Below are 14,802 nucleotides of genomic sequence, written 5' to 3'. Positions count from 1 at the left end.
TCATCTAATATGTTACTTACATCACTTAAAGGCATTTCAGAGAACTCCAGAAAGTTACTTTGTTTTCCCATTTACTGAAGGACAGCTCTCCTGTCCTGTCCCCACATTAAGAGAAATCGATATTAGGTACAGAGGTGTTAGTTGTGCATGCTTACTGTAGTTTTAGACTAAACGTGAACATGCATTTACTCATCTTACTTGCACAAAAACAGATTCACTATTTCTAAAAACCAGTAAAGACAGTGAAAGGCAAACTCAGAATATGATGCAAACCTGCAATAATAAATTAAATAAATGTCCTTTATGTATTTAATACCATTTTATTAACCAATGTCTTTGCTGCTGACCTTTGATGATCCAATTCTACCATACTAATAAGCAAAAATGAATTTAGATTACATTTGTTTAATTTTTTTATTGCTGAAAATGAATTTAGACATGACATTTGTTTCATTTTTGTATTTTATTTCTTTTTATTGCTGATGAGTGTTGAACTCTCTTTAAACTTTTTTTAAACTTTCTTATTTAAAAGTAATGCAAAAGTAATATAACGCATTACTTTCCATAAAAGATAATATTTTTCTTCCTTAAGGCAGTCATGCAATATTCTAATGCATTATTTTTAAAAGAAACTTTCCCCAACACTGTCAGTGAAATACTAAAAGATAGCCAAACCTATTTTGTTATCATTTTAAACGTGATAAAAAACAACAACAAAGCATAGCCTATTAGTAGATAAAAACCACAGTAATCATTTAATGAATGAAAACGTACAATGACAAATTCATACAAGCACCAAAAACAGTTCATTTTGATGATTTGTTCAATATTCTGATCTATCACAGCAACTGGACGACCTGTTTGGCTCTCTGTTTTTTCTTTTCAGCATCCGCTGTATCTTCCTCTTCTCCTTGTCCTTCCCAGCGCACAATCGCTTCAGCTTTCTGTAATGTGATGCTTCGAGACGCTCCGCGCATACCTTCAAGATACGCTAGCAACACTTTGAAATGATCGTCAGTCACCTGAAGTAGAGAGAAATGCATGCATATGCAGTGAACACAGTTAAAAATTGACAATGAAAAAGTACTTTTTGGTTAAAAAAAAAACAAGAAACCATATGCATGATTTAAAACACAAAATCAGCAGAACAGCCCATGTTTCATTACTGTGATAAGTGTTTAAAGTGTAAAGCTGTAGAGATCAATGATGATTGTGAAGTTTCTTGTACCTTTGTGGTGTCATACATGTTCTGCAGTAACCATATTTGCCTGCCTTTGTGAAACTTCCACTCCTCCCGTCTCTCAGACCAGCTAAACGAGCACACAAACATGAAGTAATCCCATTAAAACACTGTTTGACAACCTCTGGAAGAACTGGGAAACACATACATGCAGAAAAATAACTGTCTGTTTCACCATGTGAGGTATTCCAGCGCCACCTTCTCTGCAAGATTTGACTGGACTTTGTCTTTTTCTATGCTTTTGCCTTCTTCCTTCAGTTTCTTCTTCTCCTCCTTTTTCAGAATCTTCTTCATCTTTCTCTCCAGGACTCGCTTCTCCTCAGGACTCAGATCTTTCTCATCATCCGAGCTGTTTTCATCCTCTGCTCCAGATGGTTCCTGCTGCTGTGAGGTGTCCATATCTCCAGCACTCTAAGACAGAAAATCATACGTTGCTTAATATTTGCATTTTTTCCCCCAGGATTCAATGAATAAAAAGTTCTAATGAACTTTTTATTAGAAATACAAATCTTTTGCAACATTTTAATTGTCTTTGCTGTCACTTTGGATCAATTTAACGTGCCCTTCTGACCATCACACACACAAATACACATATTCTCCTTCACTATGAAACTCTATATCTTCCGTCTGTCTAATTTTCCAGCCAGCAGAGGAGGTAATGGAGCATTTCTCCATCATATTGTTTGGGGTAAACAGAGGCGGCCATTGTGTGTGTCTGTTTGGCACAACCTGGCCCTCCTGTATTTACGTATTTGTACATGAGTCAGCGAGACTTCAGCAGAAAAGACGTCTCCTTCAATATGGCCGAAAGGAGAAAGAAAAGAATATCTACAAATCAAAGACTTCTACATTTATTTCTAAATGACCTTTAAGGACCTAAAGGTGCAAACAAGAACAAACCAGAAGGACAACGTAATACACACAGATAAACTTGGACAATACGATAAGAAAGGTATCTTTATTTTTATTTTGAATGCTTCATTGCAAACGATCAGAAAATCCCACTGTAAGATAAATTCTGCAAGATTTCATGATAAAAAAAAAATAAAAATACTGTTACAGATTTGACTTTACGGATTTAAATTTAGGTTAACAGTGAAAAAAAAAACGAAGATTATCTCATTAACTGATTTAATGGTAATATATACAAACCTACTGAAGTACTCAAATCTGTTTTGTACAAACTAAGAAAAACAGGAAATTCTGGGAATGTCGATTTACATTTTTTTCACTGTAAATTTTAAGATGACAGTATTTTATTTTTCCAAATTACATGAAATGTCGTAGATAGGATCTGTAGGGCTGGCGTCCTGCAGAGTTTCGCTCCAACCAGCTCCAAAACACCTGCCTGGAAGTTTCCAGTAATCCTGAAGACCTTGATTAGCTGGTTCAGGTGTGTTTAACTAGGATTGGAGCTAAACTCTTCAGAGCAGTGGCCCTCCAAGACCTGAACTTGACACCCCAAGGGAACTTAACCAGCAGTTAACTAATGAACAGGTTTTTACTGTAGCATCTTTACAGTGTTTCACCAGTTTAATCACAATGATTTTAGAGCAAGCAAAACAAGAAACATGCATCTTTCTGTTTTTTAGTACTTCGAAAGGACAACAAAATGCAGACAACGGCATGTTTCCAAGCAATGTGACAACGGAAGTAATAGAGAGAAAGACGATGGAAGATCCGCTGACTTTCCAAACGAATTCCTTCAGCCTGCACTGGAGCGTTATTAACTCCACCTCCTCGGACGCCTACGTCATAAGCCTCCTCCTCTCCTGCATCTACACCATCCTGCTCTTCCCGCTCGGCCTCATGGGTAACATCCTGATCCTGCTGGTGAACTTTGACCCTCGGCAGCGGATGAGCACGCCGGACCTGTACTTCACTAATTTGGCTCTGGCCGACCTAGTGTTGGTTGTGGACTCGCTGATTGAAGTGTTCAACCTGAGCGCGCACTATTACGACGATGCGGTCTTGTGCTCATGCATGGCGATTTTCCTACAGGTCAACATGTACAGCAGCGTGTTTTCCCTCACATGGATGAGTTTGGACCGCTGCCTTGCGCTGACCGGCCTAAGAAGGCGAGCGCTACCTGAAAACGCCTCCATTTCGCATCGTTCGCGCGTTGCACGCAGGGCTTGTGCAACCATATGGGCGGCGGCCACCTTGTGCACTCTGATTCCATTCGCTACTGTGCATGTGCATCACGGATGGGGGCGTGGCTTCTGTTTTGCAGGCGTGGCTGAGGTGCAATGGCTGGAAGTGACGTTGGGATTCGCTTTGCCGTTTTGCGTGATGGGCGTCTGCTACACTTTAATCGTGCGTGTGCTTCTGCGCTCTGAACGGCCGCAGCGAACCAAAGCCCTGCGCATGATCATCGCAGCCGTGAGCGTGTTTTTTGTGTGCTGGCTGCCAGAGAACGTCTTTATCAGCGTGCATCTTTTGAACGGTGACATGGATGCCTCCCGGCGACGTGGAAACCATAATCTGTGGCAGCGCTACCCGCTCACGGGACACATTGTGACCTTAGCGGCCTGCGCCAACAGCTGCCTGAACCCACTCGTCTACAGCCTGCTGGGACACACCTTTAGACGGAAACTGCGAGTGTTTGTCGCGCACCACGTCCCGTGCCTGCATACGCAGAGCTCAAGGGCAACACCTCCCTGTCCGTGTGTAACATGCACAAATGCACACCATTCGTGCTCGCACGAGAATAAAGAAGAGGAAGAACATGACCTTAGAAGCGGCATGGAGGGTCAAGAGTGTGTGTGTGACAGAGTGGGATAAACATGGTCATGTTGTAATGACACAGGACAAATCCTTTTGCTTTTTTTAAAGAAATTAATACTTTTATTCCTTAAGGATGCATTTAATCGATCAAAAGTGACAGTAAAGATAATTTAAAATAAACTTTCTGATTATCAAGGAATCCTGACAAAAAATAATCATGGATTCTGCAAAGATACTATTTTTTTTAACATTGATAATAATCAGAAATATTTCTTGAGCAGCAAATCAGCATATTAGAATGATTTCTGAAGATCATGTGACACTGAAGACTGGAGTAATGATGCTGAAAATTCAGCACTGCATCACAGGAATAAATTACATTTTAATATATATTCAAATAGAAATCAGTTGATTTAAATTGTGATAATATTTCATAATATTACCATTTTACTGCACGGGAAGTAAGCTGATTATTTTGACTCACCTCAACTTTACTTTTCTTTTTCTTCATCACTTTCTTTTTTGCTCTCCCTGTAGCAGCGAGTGTGTTTGTGTCATCCTTCTGTGGCGTCATCAGATCTGATTCAGGAACAGCTGCTTTAGAGTCCTGCAAATTCAAAATAGAAATTTAAATACACTCTCTTTGCATTCTACTTGTCGACAACATCAAAACACAGCGGCTTTAAAACTGTGAGCATTATTCAAGTTCTTGATTTTATCCACTGAAAGAAAGGATATTTTAATACTATGAATACTTTTATTCAGCAGGGATGCGTTAGATTGATCAAAACTGACAGTACAGACATTTAAAATGTTGCAAGAGATTTCAATCTCAAATAAATGCTGTTCTTTTGACCTTTCAATTCATTAAAAGAAATAGAATAAAACACTGAAAAAATGCAACTGTTATGAAAAATATGAACTGTTTTTAACATTTTAAATAATAAGAAATGTTTCTGGTTTGAGAGCAGAGTCCTGTAAAGCCAAATAAGAATTAAAATACACACTTTTTGCATTCTACAATTGAACAGATCTACACGTGGACATAAACACAGTCACCTGAGCAGATTATGAGTCACTCTTGATTTTATAGAACAATAATTATATCCGTGACATAATAGTATATTGTTAGTGACATACTGATTGTTTATTTCACCAGCATGTTATTGAAAACATTATGCATGTGTTATTATAATAAATGTATGTCTGCCGTACATCACACACCTCATCATTAGCCTTTCTCTTTTTGCCTTTCTTTGGCTTTTTTCTCTCATCTTGCACATGTGTCATTTCATCCAGACTGAGCTTGAGACTGCGAGGTCAGGTTTCTTCACTTTCTCAGCAATTCTAGAAGAAAACAGCACAAGTGTTAGTTATTGAAAGTACTTAACGTGAACATAAGAGACTTCTTTCAAAAACATTAAACAATGTGATTTATTTAAACGTATAACATAGCAGCAAAGATGCAGTCATGCACTACCCAGCACACATAAACTAATATTATTACTTAAGAAGAGTCGTCATAATTGCGTATTTGCGTTTATAGATGTAACGTATAAAGATGACTTACCTAAAGAGATATAAATGTGGCTTGCAATGAGAACAAAGATCTTCTGATATTTCCTTACAATCACGTGCGGACACACAGCGCCATGGAAGTGAAATAGCGACCAGGTTTGATGACGTTGCTAAGGCTGTGTGAAATCTGCATCCCTGATTGGTTGGGAATTAGAATTTTGGGACATGTAGTTCTTACATTTATCGTCAGATTCTCGCTTAATGCGATGACATTTTAACAACATTTTTGATATAATGTACCACTCTAAAAATATATATGAAGTGACCAGACAAACTATTTTTTTTTTTTAAAAAAAAAGCCTAAATATCAAAGCGGAACTATAGTTCAGTTCATTGTAGTTTTCCTTCCGGGGAGAATGTACAGGTGCGCTCGTTATATGACCTGAGAATCACGCCTGTTATGAAGAAACCATGAAGATGTCAAAAGTCTGCCTGCGTTTATCACGGTTTTCTGTGGGTCACGCTGTTATTACAAGCAAAACACATGCGGATTTAAGGTAAGTGGATCATTTTTCTTGTATAGGTTATTAAATAACCATCATTTATCTCAGTGGAGTTTATGCAACCTATTTGCTTTGAATGGTGCATTAATTAAAACAAGCCTTTAATTAATTAAAACAGAATACTGACTGATTTTTATTTTTTTAACACTCTTTAATGATCTTTTAAATTGTAAGCTGACCTTGGCTAGAGGGATCTCTGTGTCTAAATGACATTTTAATTATTGTTTTTAGCAAATACAAGCACTACAGGATATTAGAAATAAATGCGATACTATTTCTGGTATTTTAAAAGTAATGTTTAATTAAATCTTTATCTTTGTAGACCATGCTCTACGAGGATGCTGTCCTTAACTTCACAGCTTAATGCAAAGTCCAGAAAACCTCCAGATGATAAAGAAGCATCCAAGCCCATCCAGTTCTCCACCAGCAAAGCCAGCCACCGAACCTGGAGAGTGGACCGCTCGATGGGCAGCACACACCAGCGGCCCTGGTGGAAGGTTCTGCCCATCAGCCTCGTTGGAGTGGGCTTCGTCGTCTGGTGCATCTTCAGGAAAGAGACGGAGATCGACGAGTCTCTGGAGAGAAACCTCTATGAACATTTACCAGGACTGCTGTCTGATGAAGAACAGGAGGGAGTCGGTGTCAAAAACAAACCCTCATAGTGGCATAAAAGGGACATTTTCGAAATGTGGAATGTTTATTTATTGTTCAATGATGAGTTTTTTTCTCCAAACTGAGAATTATCAAATCGACCGTCCACATTCTGTGCTCTTGAACGTGGCTTTATTAAACCGGATCACCTGTAGCTGGATTTATATTGAAGATTGTGAAGCCAGAAGCATTGTACTGAAAGCATAAAGGAGAAAAGTCTGAATTGTAATTGTGATGTGACTGCTAGGTTACATGATGTAATCAGGGAACCATTACTGAACACACTGAAAGTCAACATTGAAAATACACTTTAGCTGCTAAATGAATCATCTTCAGCATCATATAATCAAAGTGGGCATGCAAAAATGACTTGATATGGTTTACAGACCATAGAAAGTGAAACCCATTAAAAACAGGTTAAAGATTTTTCACTGCTCATAATAAAACGTTTCAAGAAGGTTTGCTTTTCTGTGTTATTCATACTGAGAAATGTTTGTTGAAGTTAAAACGCTACTAGCTTCGTTCACTAAAGCAGCACTTTTAGGACCGAAAATGGATTATTTAGCAGAAGTTTGTACAAGTAAAAAAAAAAAAAAAAAAAAAAAAAAAAAAAAAAAAAAAAACACAGCTAAAGTCAAAATAACAAACAACACTGAGGTAGTGGAAAGTTTATTTACAACCAAATGGCCACAATAGAAGAGAAACCCAATATAACAATAGAAATAAAAGGACACACTAATTCATCATGAAGCATGCAGACTAGGCAGAGGTATATGAAAGTCTAAAATACAAACTTTAAAACCCTGAGGAGCTCCCGGAATGTTCTGACGCTGCCCCCCTACTATCAACTTGAACCACAAGATACCCCTCCCCTACCGCAACTACCAAAAAAATACAAAAAATAAACTTAAACTACACAGGCATTTATAGTCAAGAGTGTAAGAACCCTGATGTCACTCCCACCCAACCCTCCCACACATCAAGCCCCGCCCCCATATATTCCTCCACACAAAAAAAAGTTAGAGTAAAGAGTTTAAGCGCGCTCTCCACGGATTCGACGGGCCAGCTGGATGTCTTTGGGCATGATGGTGACACGTTTGGCGTGGATGGCGCACAAGTTGGTGTCCTCAAACAGACCCACCAGGTACGCTTCGCTTGCCTCCTACAAACCAGAGCGAGAAAACACCATTAGGAGTGACCAAACGATAAGAAAGCGTGAGGTAGATCTATACTCAACCCAGAACTAGAAAACACACCTGCAAGGCGCCGATGGCAGCGCTCTGGAAGCGCAAGTCGGTCTTGAAATCCTGAGCGATCTCACGTACAAGACGCTGGAACGGAAGCTTGCGGATCAGCAACTCTGTGGACTTCTGGTACCGACGGATCTCACGAAGAGCCACAGTTCCAGGACTGAGGGGGAAAGGAGCAGAAAACCACAGATTGATTCACTGTTAATAGGATAATGAATGAAACGCAGAGGAGAACGCAAACTACATTGTTGTTTATTTAACAATGTATATACATCACGCATGTACTGAATACATACAATTGTTACACTGCATCTATACGCAATATAAAATTTCAGTATATACACTACGCATACACAACATCTATACAGTATGTACACAAAATATTAAGCATATGCATTTTATATATCATTGTGTATAAAAGCTTAAATTATATAATTTGTCTACTGAATATATGTAGAACATGCATATGTAAAAAAAAAAAAAAAAAAAAAAAAAAAATTATATATATATATATATATATATATATATATATATATATATATATATATATATATATATATATATATATATATATATATATATATATATATATATATATATATATATATATGTATATATATATATATATATATATATATACACACACACAGAGTACAGGTCAAAAGTTTGGAAACATTACTATTTTTAATGTTTTTTGAAAGAAGTCTCTTCTGCTCATCAAGCCTGCATTTATTTGATCAAAAATACAGAAAAAAAAAAACAGTAATATTGTGAAATATTACTACAACTTAAAATAGTTTTCTATTTGAATATACTTTAAAAAAATAAGTTATTTCTGTGATGCAATGCTGAATTTTCAGCATCATTACTCCAGCCTTCAGTGTCACATGTAACATCCAGTCTATCACATGATCATTTAGAAATCATTCTAATATTCTGATTTATTATGAGTGTTGGAAACAGTTCTGCTGTCTAATATATTTGATGAATAAAAGGTTAAAAAGAACTGCATTTATTCAAAATAAAAAATAAAAAAAATTCTAATAATATATATTCTAATAATATATTTTTCTTTACTATCACTTTTTTATCAATTTAACACATCCTTGCTGAATAAAAGTATTGATTTTATTTAAAAAAAGAAAAGAAAAAAAAAATTACTGACCCCAAATTACTGACCAGTAGTGTATATTGTTTTTACAAAATATTTATATTTTAAAAACATAGCTTTTTTTTTTTGTTTGTTTTACTTTTTATTCATCAAAGTATCCTAAAAAAGTATCACATGTTCTGAAAAAATATTAAGCAGCAGAACTGTTTCCAACTTTGATAATCAATCATCATATTAGAATGATTTCTAAAGGATCACGTGATAATGATCCTAAAAATTCAGCTTTGCATCACAGAAATAAATGATAATTTAAAGTATAATAAATTTAAAAAAAAAAAATTTAAATTGTAATATATCACAATATTACATTTTTCTGTATTTTTGATCAAATAAATGCAGGCTTGATGAGCAGAAGAAACTTCTTTCAAAAACAAAAATAGTAATGTTTCCAAACTTTTGACCTGTACTGTGTGTGTGTGTGTGTGTGTTTTACATCTATAAACACAATTTAATACATTAGGTCACTTCGTATACATTATATCACGTATAAGCTGAATATAAATGTTGTTTATATAGCATCTTTACAGTTTGTTTAATGCCATGCCATCTTCTGTGGCTATTTTCATAGCAAGAATTTATAACAATATATATCGTTTATCACTAAAAACTCTTAACACTGCAATCTGGCTCAACTCTGTTAAAAATCTCTTCAAAAGAGTTATCTGAAAGTTTTCTAGCATATTTATAGATATTCAGCTTATACACCAATTCTTGTGTGAGTGTATATAAAATCTAATGCATGTACTACAAATTTACAATTTTATGCATTTTTTATTTTAAACACTATATACACACACACAATACAGAATATTAAACACGTAAACAAACAATATATAAAACTATTTACATCTTGTGTATACACTAAATAACTTTCAGTACGTACATGATGAAATAAAACCTCCAGTGTATACATGAAATAACGTAATGCTGATAAACAATTATCCATCTAAGTAGATAGCTTGCTTGTTTATCATCATTACGTTGTTTCACTACACGTGTTGAGTGTTTCTCACCGGTATCTGTGGGGCTTCTTGACTCCGCCGGTGGAGGGCGCACTCTTCCTGGCCGCTTTGGTGGCCAGCTGCTTCCTGGGGGCTTTACCTCCGGTGGATTTACGTGCCGTCTGTTTAGTACGTGCCATGGCACTCTAATGAAGCGTCCTAGAGAGAGACAAAAACCCGATGAGAAAGCACAACAGCCGCGGGGAATTCCGCGCGCCGTGACGTCACCCACAACAAAACTCCGGCTCGGGTCCCGCCCAATAACAGTCGCGCAGAAACACATTTAACGTTTAGGAAAAGGACACCATGACAACAATACCCTGAAGAACCACTTTACAACCTGGGGGCGCCATTTAGGGGATTTACGCTAAATGGATACGTCAAGGTACAAAAAAATAAATAATTCTATAAACGCTAAACTTTTACTAGATAAAGTATGTCGCAAATGTAAGTATATAATTAAGTAGAAACGCGTGTTGCTGTGGAGAATCAATAACCTCAACAACTCAGTGGGACACTAACGGTAGGTCACACACACACACACACACACACACACACAAGTGAGTCCCATTCAACACACACACACCGCCAGAAGGCAAAAATCTTCAACGGCAGCGACTTTCATTCAACCATTCAGCAACTAGTACTACATACACGCCACGCTCCCTTCTATTACAGTGAAAGAGATGAGAAACGGAGCTGTAGAAGCTCTGAGTGATTCAGGAGTGAAGTCCACCATCTCAGGACGAGACACAGACACGTTTCTGTCTTTATGTGTAACATGGCGCCCAAGAAAACCAATTACAGCCTTTTCTTTGTCTACACCGACAACTCAGCGACTGTCGACTGAAAGCGGTTAACAAGAAAACGCCGCGTATCGTGAGACTACATATTAAAAACAAAAAAGTTGAAGATAAAAATAGTGAACGAACTTCTGAGATAAAGCAGAAGTAAATACGAGCTCGCCCTCGTTAGCTTAGCTTGTTGCTACCGCGACAAAATCATCTAAAACCGCCGTATACGAATCTAAACACAAAATGTTTACTAGAGAGCTTTTCTATGTTATAAAATGTCTTAAAACACGATACTTAAAAGACTTAACACACCATAAAGATAGTTTCTGTCGGTTAAAGACCGAGCGTTAAGGATACTTACGATTTTTTGTTTCGATTAATCCGTCAAACCCAAAACAAGGAACGTCGGTCGCGAGCGGAACGAGCTGCCCTGTATTTATACAGTCAGTGACGTCTGCGCGCGAGTTAAGCCACGCCCACGCCGACTCTCATTGGCTGCAGATTTACTGTGCTTTAGTATTTATTTATAATTTTTTTTAGCGCGGTTTTGATGTAATTGTAAACGGCTTTTCTGTCTGTTTCTGCAGATTTAACAGTTTTAAAATTTCAAATGGCGTTATATAAACGTTTAATCAATAATCTTCGTGAAACGTGCGTTAGATGCTTTCAAAAGCCTTTGATTTCTAGCCCTGAATCAGTTTGGTGTGGATTACATAACCATGTAAAAACGGTTCCTTTTAATAATAGCGAATACAAACCATTATTGGTAAATTATTGCGAAAAACGTTGCTTCGCAAAGAATGACGAAAATACATTGCTTTTGAGATCCAATATGTTTTAGTGCGGTCTTTGTGTCACCATTGCCTAAAAAAAGAGGGCAAATTTTATTGCGCTGCAGTAGGAACCTTAAGAGTGTGTTATCGGCGGAGCCCTTTGTTTGGTGCACACATATGGGATATTCACACATGCGTAGCTAAATTCGGTAAATATATTAGAAACTCCAACGCTTCGAGCAGAGGTAGTTAATTGACTCTATCACCTTTATATTTTATCTTAAGCGCTGCACACTCGATAGAAGATCATCTGTGCTTTTTTTAAGATAGTGCATTTATCAGAAGATTAAAACCTCGGCTATGGCAAAGGAATCAACTGGAACAGGTAAGAGTGCACTACAAACCATATCAGCTGAATATATTGAATGAACGTGTTACTCTGCAGACTTTTATATTGACTTATAGCATGCAATAAGGGGCAGTTAAATGCTCTGAATTTGTTCATGCTTTCCAGAAACAGCCAGAATACTGGAAAACGAGAAAAACACGGATGTCCAGAGTGGCGAGGAGCCCAAAACAACAGCCCAGAATGCTGACACTCCTACCAATGCTAAAAAACACAAGAAGAAGAAAAAGAAAACGGGTGATGGAAAAGATAATCAAAAGAAAGGGGTAAAAACCAACGAGGAAACACCCAAACAAGAGACCACGGAGCTGGTAAGCACATACACATTTGCATATGCACATATATATATATACTGTTGTGTTTATATATAAGCTGTGGCAAATGTGTGTGTGTGTGTGTGTGTGTGTGTGTGTGTGTGTGTGTGTCATATCAGGACACAACTTTGAATAATGACAAGTGCATAACGTAGGTATTACAAGGAGAAGGTGACTTTTCAGGACATTACTCCATGTCCCCACTTTTCAAAACGCATAGAAATCACACAGAATGGAGTGCATTGAAAATCTGAAATAGCACAAAGTTTCCTGTGAGGGTTAGGTGTAGGGTTGGTGTAGGGCGATAGAATATACAGTTTGTACAGTATAAAAACCATTACGCCTATGGGATGTCCCCACTTTTCACAGAAACAAATGTGTGTGTGTGTGTTAGACTGCTGATGAGCAGCTGAGTCGGGAGTTGGATTGGTGCATCGAACAGCTCGAGCTCGGCCTGAAAACTCAAAAAACCTCCAGCAAACAACGTGAGTGAGACAACACAACAAATATAACATCTGTATATATATATATATAATGTACAAAAGTGATTTTGTGTCCATAGAAAGCACATTAAATGTAAGTAAAATGTCTACGTTTAAGGTTTCAAAAAAGTTTTTGGAGAATAAAATGTCAAAATTTGGTTGAAATAATGTTACACTGTCATTCAGTGTAACACAATATTTATGCAAAAATTCAAACAACATGCTTATTCTGACGTGTACATATTAAAATATCTAAAAGAATAATGGAGCGTACTAAATTTTATTGTGTTTTAAATTAGTAAAAAATTCTTACTGACAAATAGGCAAAACCTAGGATAGTGGCAAATGTTAAAAATGAAAAATTACAACTCATTAGTATTTGGGGTGAAAATAATTAGTCTTTTAATATGTCATAAATTGATTTTTGTTGTAAATATGCCTGATGAGATTGTTACACTGAATGACATTTTACTGAGTGTCTTCTGTAAATCAGGGAAAATGTATGATATTTATTTTTTGCTCAGAAAAACAAAAACAAAATTGCAATTAAATAAAACAGAAAACTTTTTTGCATTTTTTGGGGGAAAAACTACAACAGTTTAAAGCAGTATTACACTTTTTTTATGCTTAAACACTTTTTCGTCTTTGATCCATATATATAACACAAGCTCAGGGCAAAAGAAAGTAGTTTTTTTTTTTATTGTTGTTATTGTTTTTTGTGTGTAATTAGACCCCCTTGAAAACGGCATGATGCATCTCAAGGGGTTTATTCCAAATAATAAATCTGCTGAATTTGTTGAAAAGAAACCCTCACCTTGTGTTTTGTTTACACGTATGTCTCCGTTTAGGGGAAGAAGCGGCCCGTGCTCTGAAGACGTTGCACAGCTCCAAGGCTCCATTGGTGAAGAAGAGGCAGGTGATGCGAGCGGTGTCTGGAGACTACAGGAAGAAGATGGAAGAGGAAAAAACCAGACAGTTCAAACTCATACAGTCAGGTAAGGCAGCGGCATAAATTTACATGCATATGTCAAAAAAAAAAAAATAAAAAAAAAGGTCAGCTATAATCTTTATAATATATGTTAACTAATTAGTTTCCATTGTTATATTATTGATATTTAATTTTAAAACTATTTATATTAAAATAAAATAAATTTATTTCAAATGTTTATTTATATTTAATAATTGTAAATATATATTTTTTGAATTAATCTTAATATGTGTATTTATTAATTTAGATAATTAGATTTTAATTTTAATTTTTTTTTTTTTTTTGCAGTTTTTACTGTTTTTTTTCACCCCCCCAAAAAAAACTTTCCCACAGAGCCCATTTAAAAAAAAAATTCATGCCTTAAAATATTTTGACAAAAATTGCTTGCACAATTCTTACAAAATTGCGGTCTCTTTCCACAGCAGTGACCTCCGCCCGGGTCAACAGTGTCTCTGAGTGCAAACCAGTGTTTCACCGGCGAGCACACACCTCAAACAAAACAGACAAATCTCAAGAGACACACACACTGCAAGGGCCCCCGGAGACAAATGAACACACAAAGACTGATGGAGACACAAAACCTTTTGTTTTCACTAAAACACATGAAGAGTTTTGCTTTAACTTCAACTTATGATCTGACGCTGTAACAGTAACTGTAACAGGATTTGTGCCTTAAGCAGGTGCATAGTCAGATATTATGTTCTTCTATTGCACAGTTTTGTGGTATGTTCTCTATGCATTTTATTAAGCATACATTATTGCTAGATTTCACTTTTTTTGTAATGCTCAAAATGTTCATAGAAAACACTTAAGTAAAAAATCCAAATAAATCAATTATGCTCAAAACTTTTTTCTGTTTCAATTTTTATTATATTAATTATTTTAAATTGTATTTTTTTAAATTGTCTAATACTGATGATTAAA

The 14,802-nt window shown here is 36.3% G+C and overlaps 5 protein-coding genes across 7 annotated transcripts; 3 read left to right on the top strand and 2 right to left on the bottom strand.

Annotated features, from left to right (window-relative positions):
- Positions 1 to 728: 728 nt before the first annotated feature.
- LOC109111538 (uncharacterized protein C7orf50 homolog) lies at positions 729 to 5,684 on the bottom strand. The gene is made up of 6 exons (XM_042752499.1): positions 5,538 to 5,684; positions 5,192 to 5,314; positions 4,452 to 4,574; positions 1,416 to 1,651; positions 1,229 to 1,310; positions 729 to 1,022 (listed from the first exon to the last, which is right to left on the bottom strand). Exons 2-6 carry the CDS (start codon positions 5,255 to 5,257, stop codon positions 840 to 842), a joined length of 690 nt encoding a protein of 229 aa, XP_042608433.1. The 5' UTR covers positions 5,258 to 5,314; positions 5,538 to 5,684; the 3' UTR covers positions 729 to 839.
- Positions 2,013 to 4,317, top strand: LOC109111535 (G-protein coupled estrogen receptor 1-like). Its single transcript, XM_019124494.2, has 2 exons — positions 2,013 to 2,192; positions 2,833 to 4,317. Exon 2 carries the CDS (start codon positions 2,867 to 2,869, stop codon positions 4,022 to 4,024), a length of 1,158 nt encoding a protein of 385 aa, XP_018980039.1. The 5' UTR covers positions 2,013 to 2,192; positions 2,833 to 2,866; the 3' UTR covers positions 4,025 to 4,317.
- A 193-nt stretch (positions 5,685 to 5,877) lies between the features above and the next one.
- On the top strand, positions 5,878 to 7,157 carry LOC109111540 (protein ccsmst1-like). Its single transcript, XM_019124499.2, has 2 exons — positions 5,878 to 6,042; positions 6,371 to 7,157. Exons 1-2 carry the CDS (start codon positions 5,957 to 5,959, stop codon positions 6,708 to 6,710), a joined length of 426 nt encoding a protein of 141 aa, XP_018980044.1. The 5' UTR covers positions 5,878 to 5,956; the 3' UTR covers positions 6,711 to 7,157.
- Positions 7,158 to 7,352: 195 nt separating this feature from the next.
- h3f3d (H3 histone, family 3D) lies at positions 7,353 to 10,280 on the bottom strand. The gene is made up of 3 exons (XM_042752503.1): positions 10,134 to 10,280; positions 7,956 to 8,109; positions 7,353 to 7,861 (listed from the first exon to the last, which is right to left on the bottom strand). The coding sequence occupies exons 1-3, from the start codon at positions 10,259 to 10,261 to the stop codon at positions 7,733 to 7,735; spliced, it is 411 nt and encodes a 136-aa protein (XP_042608437.1). The 5' UTR covers positions 10,262 to 10,280; the 3' UTR covers positions 7,353 to 7,732.
- Positions 10,280 to 14,727, top strand: cb24h8orf33 (chromosome B24 C8orf33 homolog). Of its 3 annotated transcripts, none has more exons than XM_042752501.1 (6): positions 10,280 to 10,506; positions 11,974 to 12,073; positions 12,203 to 12,405; positions 12,803 to 12,893; positions 13,739 to 13,885; positions 14,301 to 14,727. In XM_042752501.1, exons 2-6 carry the CDS (start codon positions 12,049 to 12,051, stop codon positions 14,510 to 14,512), a joined length of 678 nt encoding a protein of 225 aa, XP_042608435.1. In that variant the 5' UTR covers positions 10,280 to 10,506; positions 11,974 to 12,048; the 3' UTR covers positions 14,513 to 14,727. The 3 variants fall into 3 exon arrangements, with proteins under 3 accessions (XP_042608435.1, XP_042608434.1, XP_042608436.1); XM_042752500.1 differs by having other exon boundaries at positions 10,306 to 10,506; positions 12,015 to 12,073; XM_042752502.1 differs by lacking the exon at positions 10,280 to 10,506 and adding an exon at positions 11,672 to 11,933 and having other exon boundaries at positions 12,015 to 12,073.
- The last annotated feature ends 75 nt before the right edge of the window (positions 14,728 to 14,802 follow it).

This window comes from Cyprinus carpio, chromosome B24, assembly GCF_018340385.1.
Source record: "Cyprinus carpio isolate SPL01 chromosome B24, ASM1834038v1, whole genome shotgun sequence".
NCBI lineage: Eukaryota > Metazoa > Chordata > Actinopteri > Cypriniformes > Cyprinidae > Cyprinus > Cyprinus carpio.
This window is presented reverse-complemented; position numbering and strand designations above follow the sequence as displayed.

Coding starts and splice junctions, on each gene's coding strand:
- LOC109111535 (XM_019124494.2), top strand. CDS start 2,867: ATGTTTCCAAGCAATGTGACAACGGAAGTAATAGAGAGAAAGACGATG.
- LOC109111538 (XM_042752499.1), bottom strand. CDS start 5,257: ATGACACATGTGCAAGATGAGAGAAAAAAGCCAAAGAAAGGCAAAAAG. Junction 1,311..1,415: donor GCGCTGGAATACCTCACATG/GTGAAACAGACA, acceptor GTGCTCGTTTAG/CTGGTCTGAGAGACGGGAGG. Junction 1,023..1,228: donor ACATGTATGACACCACAAAG/GTACAAGAAACT, acceptor TCTCTACTTCAG/GTGACTGACGATCATTTCAA.
- LOC109111540 (XM_019124499.2), top strand. CDS start 5,957: ATGAAGATGTCAAAAGTCTGCCTGCGTTTATCACGGTTTTCTGTGGGT. Junction 6,043..6,370: donor AAAACACATGCGGATTTAAG/GTAAGTGGATCA, acceptor TTATCTTTGTAG/ACCATGCTCTACGAGGATGC.
- h3f3d (XM_042752503.1), bottom strand. CDS start 10,261: ATGGCACGTACTAAACAGACGGCACGTAAATCCACCGGAGGTAAAGCC. Junction 8,110..10,133: donor AAGAAGCCCCACAGATACCG/GTGAGAAACACT, acceptor TTTCCCCCTCAG/TCCTGGAACTGTGGCTCTTC. Junction 7,862..7,955: donor CTGCCATCGGCGCCTTGCAG/GTGTGTTTTCTA, acceptor TCTGGTTTGTAG/GAGGCAAGCGAAGCGTACCT.
- cb24h8orf33 (XM_042752501.1), top strand. CDS start 12,049: ATGGCAAAGGAATCAACTGGAACAG. Junction 12,074..12,202: donor AAAGGAATCAACTGGAACAG/GTAAGAGTGCAC, acceptor CATGCTTTCCAG/AAACAGCCAGAATACTGGAA. Junction 12,894..13,738: donor AAAAACCTCCAGCAAACAAC/GTGAGTGAGACA, acceptor GTCTCCGTTTAG/GGGAAGAAGCGGCCCGTGCT.